The 8,828-nt window shown below is 37.7% G+C and overlaps 1 protein-coding gene across 1 annotated transcript in view; it reads left to right on the top strand.

The window, feature by feature from the left end:
- Positions 1–325: 325 nt before the first annotated feature.
- CHRM3 (cholinergic receptor muscarinic 3) overlaps positions 326–8,828 on the top strand; it is a gene marked incomplete at both ends in the record, with an annotated part of 121,624 nt that continues 113,121 nt past the window's right edge. Inside the window, 2 exon segments of the mRNA XM_084202461.1 lie at positions 326–381; positions 383–421. Of these exon segments, the coding sequence (XP_084058587.1) occupies positions 326–381; positions 383–421 (95 nt within the window).

Raw genomic sequence — 8,828 nt, 5'->3', positions numbered from 1 at the left:
AATACTGTGATCATACCTAGCCCTTTGGAGATAGGAGTGAGCAGCCCAAAGGCCTGTCAGTGCCATGTTATTACCTCTGCTCCAGATCTCTCTGTGATGAATTTGTGCTTGAATTGTTCTATTTCCAACTAGGTCTCTAGGTCTCTCAGTTTGGGAAAAAAAAAAAAAAAAGAAAAACCAGTATTATTTGACCATAAAAAATATTAAAAAATTTTGTCTTGTCTTCCTCCAAATTAGGCCTTTTAGCTTATATGGCTGTGCTTTCCCCACGTTTCTCTAATCTGTTTTAATAATTGCTCCATCTTTTGCTTTGTTCACAGCCTACATGCTGACGCAGTACCAGTTTTGTTTCCAAAAGAGGAGTTCACAGAATTACAGTGTCTGATCCAGCCAGCTGCTCTGATGATCCTCACTGGACCATGTAGGTAAAATTCAATAAACCCTATTTATATCCACACTGTATCTGTAAAAGTATTCAGCATATTGGAAAACATCTGGGTTTTGGCAGCAGTGCTCACATTGTGGAGTTGGGGTCTTTTGGAATTTATGGATTCTAATATCATCAAGACCCTGCAACTTTTTGATGAGCTTTATTGTCAACAGAAGCACAACAATAGACTGTAATATGTCACAATGTGTTTGGTCTTCTTGCTACGTCTGTTTTAAGTACTTGCAGGTGCTGGCAACAGGTGATGCCCATCATTCCTGTAGGGTAATTTAGTAGCAGCTGCAGTGGTGAAAATTTCAGCTTAGGCACAAAACCCAGCAGAGAAATTGAATGAGTTCTGGAGTAGCTAGTAAGTCTTGAGCTTCTTGTTGCTACAGCCACACAGCTACCAGAATGAGAGCCAGCCAGGTAAGTGCTAGGCTGAACAGGTTTACATGCATGAATAATTCAGTTTTGCTGCAGATGCGCTGTGAATCCAATGATTTATATTCCATTTCTTTAAAAGTGTATTTTTCCTTTTTGTTTTGATATGCTAGTTGCATTTGGTTTCAACTAGTCACCTCCCTCGAGCTAGCAGACCTAGGCAAAGAACTAAATTGTTCTGATTAAATTGCCAGCATTTATTGTCTCTTGACTGCTTTCTCCCTTGTATGCTATGCTGTTTTATGTCTCAGTTGCAGTGGCACTTAAAATAATTCACATGAATTGGTAAGCTGCACAGTTTATGTCTACATTATAATTGGTGTTTCTTTTACATTCCTTACACTGTAAAAGCTCTACCTGGTTTGCATTTCTAATTTTATGGAATTAGCTGTAAACTTGGGTGTGTAGCAGTGGTTTAGACAGCCTGTATTTACCCATGCTGGCACAGTCTCTGCACATAACAAACAGCTCTCCTCACATTCTCTTTTGGAACCGTGACACTGAAAGTTTATTGTGATTGTTTCTGGAGCATCTTGAGATTTCAGTCACTCAGTTCTGTCTGGAGAAGGTTTCTAAGTCATCTCAGTAAAGCATCTTCAGAGTGCACTGGCTGAATTTTTTACAGCTTCAGTTTTAAAAACAGGTGCCTCACATGAATCCTGTAACACTGTTTATACCTGCTGTTTTATCCTGAAACTATGACAAGGTATATTGCATGCTGTTACAAACACAGCTGCCTTTCATGTTGTGTTGAGCATGTGTTTCAGGTATTTTGTGTTGAGATGTGTTTCAGGTATTTTGCAAAAAGTGAAAGGTTGTGGTTTGGGACTCCTTCTTTATTTTCTTTTGTTTCCCTAGGATGGCAGTATTTTTATTAATAAATACTGAAAACAAATTTTTCTGTTTTGGCGGTTAAAATTAAATTTAAGTGATCATAATTCATAAATGCCTTGCTATCTCCATAATGGAAAAAAGATTAATATTTTCTGTTTTGGGAATCTGCAATCTTTCGCAGTTGTAACTGATGGGTAGGGAAGCAATCCCAAAAGACATTTATTATGCTGGAGAGGATATCAAGTCTGAGGAGAATGATAGAATATCTTTTTTTTAGGTGTCAGTGGCATAACTGTTCCATTGCAGAAAATTTTATAATTGATGCCAAATTTCAGGATACCTGAAAGAAACTGGAACTGTGCTCAGTTTAGTCTGAAAGGAAAGTAATAAAGAAAGTATCTAAACTCATATAGTTAACTTCTGTACATTTTGTTACTGGCCAAATCTCTCTTCCTGTATAGACATGTAATGTTTATCACTTAGACACTGATGGGACCATCTGAAAACAGTGAGCCAAAAAAGAAGGGTTAAAGCACCAAGCCATATAATCCATTTTCAGAAAAGCCAGGGATTGATATCTGTTGCTTGGGTTTTTTCTTGATAAAAAATTAATGGCAACAAAGCCATTCATGAAAATAAATCGAATGGTTTTCTTTAGATTTACACTGTGCTGTCATGCTACCTCTTAAGGGATCATATCTAAAAAGAAGTAATAAAATAATGGTTTTTATTACCCACAAGTGTGCAGAGCAGTAAACAGAGTTTGTCAGTTGTGCTGAACATGTTACATTCATCAAGAGTAGCAGCATTATCTTGTTTAGCACAGATACTTTAGCTAGACTGGGCTGCCAGAATCTCAAAACCTCACCTCAAGTGCAAGGGTAATGGTCACTGTGATGTGCATGTGTCATGTAATGCAAGTAGTACTTGTGCTTGAGTGGCTTCCAGCAGAGCACAGATGTTTGCAAAGGTTGTGGTGCATCTTGGATCTCTAAAACCAAGTGCAATTTCCAACACAATTGGTGTAGCTTTCAAGAGTGAACTGGATAATGTCTGATCTAAGAAGGGCAGGGTCTGGGAAGGTGGAACCAAACACCAAACTGCACAATTCTCATCCAGGGGCATTTCCAAAGGAGTCTTTCCTAATACAGTAAACCATCCTGACCTGAGCCACAGGACTGGTTGCTCTCGTATTTATGTTTATTCTTAAAAGGTTTGTACAGTAGTATATGGAGAAAGGTTATTTTAAAAAACCCAATTTTTAAAATGTTACCAGTAGGTAAGGCTTTAGAAAGGCTCCAGCCTGTTACTTAGGCTAAGTACAGGGGAGGTGTGGGAGATGGACTCAGCTGGAATAGGAATACAGAGAGAAGGACTCAGCTGGAATGGGAGGAGTGAGAGATGTGCTGTGTGACTGCTGCGTGTCCACATCGTGGTGTATGGTAGCTGGCTCACTAGGGCTTGTTGTGCCTTCAAACTGTGTAAACTGATAACCTGCTAGCTGCTTCAAAAGGCTGGGTTTTTGGCAATAAAAAGCACTCCTTTGCACCTGCCTGGGGTCTCTGTGTCACACGTTACCACAACAGTAAAAATTAATTCATATTTGTTCATAAATTCGATTGTAAATATTTTAATGGATTTAAATATCTGCCTGAAACTTTGTGGTATTGATAAAATCTACCAACTCAATCAGAAATTAACACCAGAGCACTGAAGTCTGTTTTACAGAGTAGCTACAAAGAAACATTTGCTCCTATATATTACCCTTTGAAAAATTATTGAAGCGCTTAATCCAAGACTAATGAAAACTTGTATTTTAACTTATTTCTCTAGTTATTTATTTATCTACTTTGGCAGTAGGTTAGAGCAGAAGAGTGGTTTGACAAAAGGCAGGGTCATTTCAAAGCACATGCAATCATGCTGTAAGCAGTTGCAGTGTTTAGTTGTCTATTCCCTTTGAAGTGAGTTAGAATGATGTTACTTCAGGAGAAGCATCAGAGCTTAGACTGTTGCATGTCTGTGTTAAGCTAGTAGCTCATCCATGAGGGTAAGGTACTATTATGCTTTATAAAGATGAATAATGGCCAAAATTAATTTTCTAGAGACAATTTCCTCTTTGTGTCTAGTTATTTCACCAACTCGTTGCAGTAGCTGGTGATGGTGAGGAGAGCACATAGACTGGAGCTCCATTTATTAATCATAGCTGCTTATTTATGTGTAAATAGATAACTTTAATTACTTTGGGAATAAAAGGTGACACAAACTAGGCATTTGTAATTTTCCTCCTGAAAGAAAGTTGGCTCTTTGTACTAGAATTAAATTTATAAGGATTTTTTATTGAAATGAAAGATGGAAATATTTATGTGTTTAAACTTAAGTATACAAAATATAATTTTTTCCAGCTGAAACTCTCTCTAGGGTATCGTATAAACAATTATTCTTTCATTATGTGCAATAAAAACTCAACTGAAGTGACTCTGTCTGAGTTCCATTCCCTCTGAAAAACATAACTTTTATCAACAAAGATCTTTCAATAACTTTTTTTGAAGGAAGACTGTTAGTTTGCAGAATTACAAATTTTTATTTCCTCTGGCATTTAAGAAAAATCTCAGGGTTTTTTTGTAACACACTTCACCAGACAGATCATATTTAACTTGCGAGGACTGACTAGCTTGCAGCTGTAGGTGGTATGTGAAATACAGACTTCAGGAAGAGCATGATTTCCATAACCACTTCAAAGGAAATACATTATAAATAAAGTACATTTCTCTGGGGGCTTACAAAACCATTCTGTTTATAATTTAAATTACATTAAGCTAAATAAAATAGTACAGTAAAACCCCCAAGAGAAAAATACTTCATTTAAGTTTGAACATTACATTACTTCCATTAATTGCAAGTATTTTATTCTCTCTCTAATAGTTTATTTTTCATTGACTATATATAATTAAAAGTATTGTCGTTGCAACAGGAGCAGTTCTTTCCCATCTTGTGTTCCAAGCCCCTGTGTTCAGTAGCTCACTTTAGTTTTATTTGCCTGCCTTCCTTCATTTCTCAGAGCTTTATTAGGAGTGACTAAGGCTCTGAGCATCAGTCTGTGATAGAGGATTGCCATCGCTGTGTCACGCGTGTTCAGCTTTACCAAACCCCTCCTGGAACTGTCTCTCAGCTCAGCCTGAAGCTTTGCATCAAAACAATGAAGGGGGTGAAGCTTTCTTCTGTAGGAATATTTTAGAATCTGCTCATCCAGACTTTGCTGCTCGCTCTTTCCAGAGTGTTTGCAGGAGTAACTGTTGAGCAGGGACTGCAACGCAAGCAACAGGATCCATTAGTCTCCCTAATCCATAAAGATAACTTGCAGGCAAGGGAGCCTGATAGGATATGAAGATAATATGTATTCTAGGAGAGGAAACTATTGGAAAAGCTTAGTGAGCTATTTAATTGTAAGAGTGATTTATTCTGCCTTCCTTTTTCACCCCGTGACGAGACTTTGCAGGCAGAACCAAATCAGGCTGTCATTCCTAAGAGCAAGGAGGGCAGTAAATCTGTACTGCCAAGCTCTCTAATATTGACAGCTTTGCAGTATGGGTTTCTGTAGAGATAGTCTAAGCACATATAAGCTTACAGGAGCAGAGGCAGGTTGTATAATAAAAGCAGGCCAATCCCATATACGACACTTATTTCCACTTTTAAGTCAACTTTAAAAAAAGCTGTTAACTTCAAATTAATCCCTGCTTAAGTCTAAAATGTGCTTTTTGTTTCATATCACTTAATTATAAGTTATTAGAACTGTTTTTACATAGGAAAATAGTTGCTTACAGCTAGATATTAACACTATTGAAATATATAAAAAGAGGCCACGCACATATTTTCGCCTAATTTATAATTTTTTTTAGTGCTTTCAAAAAGCAATAGTAATTGAAACTAATGCTAGATTGAATAAAAATTTTGACCTGAGAGTTTCAAGTAGACTAGCTAAACCTCGAGGAAAAAAAGGTAGTACAAAATATCAAAGCTTAGATATGTTTTCTGTTGATGACGAACTTAAGTTTTCTGGAAAAAGTATTGAGACTCAGTCACAAAAATCTAAACAAAAAAATTCTTTGGTAAATTTCTAAGCTTTTTCATTAAAATTTAAGTAAGATCACAGTTTTGTTGTATATACTAAGGAAATATTTATTTTTCCTTTCTCCTCTACAGAATTTTTTCCCTCCAATACTATTTGTTTGCAATTCAAAAGTAGATTTTCTTCCTACTGTAAAGGGTTGCCAGGCGGTTAAACAATACAGGTAATGAACTCCAATGAAATACCAAAGATACCATACTGGGGAAAATGGGAGTTTTTCTGTGTTATTTTTTAACTTTCTCCAGAATTGGGCATACTGGTGAATGAAAAGCTGGACATGGCCCAGCAATGTGCTCTTGCATCCCAGAGAGCCATCCATACCCTGGGGTGCACTCAAAGCAGCGTGGTCAGCAGAGCAAGGGAGGGGATTTTGCATCTCCACTCTGGTGAAACCTCACCTGGAGTGTTGTGTCCAGCTGTGCAGACCTCAGTACAGGGAAGACATAAACTTCCAGATAATAAGGACTGGAGTTTCTTTTCCGTGGGGAAAAGCTGGGAGAGTTTGGTTTGCTCAGCCTGGAGAAAACTCCAGGGAGACTTTATTGCAGGTTTTCATTGCTTATAAGGGACCTACAAGTAAGATGGGGATCGACTTTTTATCAGGGCTTTGAGACAGGACAGGGGTTAATGGTTTTAAACTGAAAGTGGGTAGATTCAGACTAGGTGTGAGGAAGACTTTTCTTTTTTTACGACAAGGGTAGTGAAACACTGGAACACATTGCCCTGAGAAGCTGTGCATGACACATCTCTACAAGTCAGTCATCAAGACCAGACTAGATGAGACTCTCAGCAACCTGATCAATCAGAAGATATGTGCGCTGATTTCAGGGGCTGTTGGGTTAGATGACTTTTAAAGGTCCCTTTCAAATCATTATTCTGTGATTCTGTGAAAGATTTTAAAAAATAATTTTCATTGGACAATTAACCTCACCATACTTTTTTTCTTTTTTGGTCTCCTATCCCTTTTGACCAACTTTACTGTAAACAGATAATAATTTTATTTGTTAACAAAATATTTTTATTATTTAAAAAAAGTTTAAGCTGCATTTATGATGCACATATCACCACATATTTTGTTTAGTTCTCTGGCTGGGATGGTTTGTGGTAGGCTGAATAAAAAGGTAGTTCCTAATTAAAAATTGGAAACTTTTGTGCAATGGGGTCTATATTTCTGTAGGCATGTGTATGTTTGAAAATCCAATAAATTCAACAGACTAAGATGGTTCAGGTCGCACTCTAAGGGCTGATTGCTTGACTATAACAAAGAAACAAAAGTCCTAGGAGAAATTCAGGTTGATAGCAAACATTGGAGACGTGGTGTGGGAGGGCAGCAGTCCCTTCATCCCTTCGCCCAGCTCTCATTGCAGCTGTATTCCCCTTGCATTGCCTGCCCCTCTCCAGACCAAGGGTGCACAAGGGGACAGTCAAGTTCTCCTCGTGAACCTTTGTGTGCAAGGGTTTAGGGAGGAACTTACAGTCATTATCACAGTGATAGAACCTTAGGATTTCACTGAAATATTTATATTGTTGTCATAGAGGTGCATAGCCAAAGCAGTGAGGAGCTGTGGAATTCCTTTCATGAGGAACTTTGAAGTGACGATGTTTTTGGAATTAGCAAATTTGTTCCCTTGACTAGTTGAGCACTAAATCATTCACAGTCTTCGTGTGCACTGCCACCCAACCACCAACCCATGCTCTGAAAGACAGCAAGGCAGTAGATGGAGTGCTAGAAAATTTATTCCAAATACAAGTCATAGGCAAACAAAGTTGTAGGTCCACTGAATCTGTTGTTTGACTGTAATTTAAAGTCAGCTTTCAAATGGAAAATTAATGTGGAAAGGAAAATATTCCAATTCCAAAATGTTCAAAAGTTTCACAACAAAATATTTTCAATCCTCTGTATGTATGCCAGTCTGTTTTTCTAGTTACATTTTTCTGAATGACTGTGCTCATCTCATATTTGTGCTTTTCATATTGCCTCTCATGATTTTATAGCACTGTCTTGAAATATCCCCTCAAATGATACTTTTTTAAAATCATTATTTTGAATGCTGTGGTGAGCAATTGAAATACTTCAGCATTGAAGTCAGAAATACTTCAGGGTGTGTTAAGTAACCTAAATGTGCAAAGATGCAATGTAAAGCATACTACACTTTTATAGAGTCTAGCCATCTCTTTGTTGTATTTTGGGTTTTTTTATCCCGTGATTTTTGTGGGGAATGCATTGTGCATGATGTGTTAGTGGCTGCTATCAAAATAAAAATATTAGCAGATATTACTTTAAAGGTGTCAGTCCAGCTGCAGTCAATAATCAATGTTGCTTTGAAGCACAGAATGCAGGAAGAAAGGAAGTGGTTCAGACAAAGAGTCTGCATTTGTACTGATTCTCTTGGATTTTTCAGGCTTTTTTCCATTGTAGACACCATTATAAAACTGAGATCTATACTCCATTCCTGGACACAGTACATCATTTGTGCATGAAAGCTAGCGAGGTTCACAGGTGACTCTAGCAAGATGGTCATTGCTGATGTGCTTGGTGCTGGGGGAATTACAAAGCTCATGCTTTCATGCCAGTGCACATCTTCTGAAAAAATGCCTGAATGCCATTGGGACCCTCTTGCAGGAATTATCATACCCTAAGGTGTAGTGGCTCTCAGCGTCTGTCCCTATACTTATTTAAAGTTAACTTAATAAAATTGTTTGCATAGGGGGAAAAAAATTAAAATTCTGTTTGTTCAAAGTGTTTTAAAATATCTTTTTAGTGAGGGTTTTGAATAGGTGGCTGTGACTGAAGGTCATTGTTTGAGAGCAAATTAAGCAGGTACACCGATGTAGACATGCCCTGGTGCACTGTGCATGAGCAAAGAATTACACTCTCATTCACTGCAGCTGCTTTGTTGGGGAGCTTTGCAAGGCTTGCCCTAGTGATTGATAGAAAAGAAGAAATTAATAGCATGCCTCTACATTTATTTTAGTTGTGGATATTCCATACCTTGT

This window comes from Fringilla coelebs (genome assembly GCF_963513975.1).
Source record: "Fringilla coelebs genome assembly, chromosome: 3".
Classification (NCBI taxonomy): Eukaryota; Metazoa; Chordata; class Aves; order Passeriformes; family Fringillidae; genus Fringilla; species Fringilla coelebs.
The sequence above is the reverse complement of the archived record's forward strand: the minus strand, read 5'-3'. Positions and strand labels throughout refer to the sequence as shown.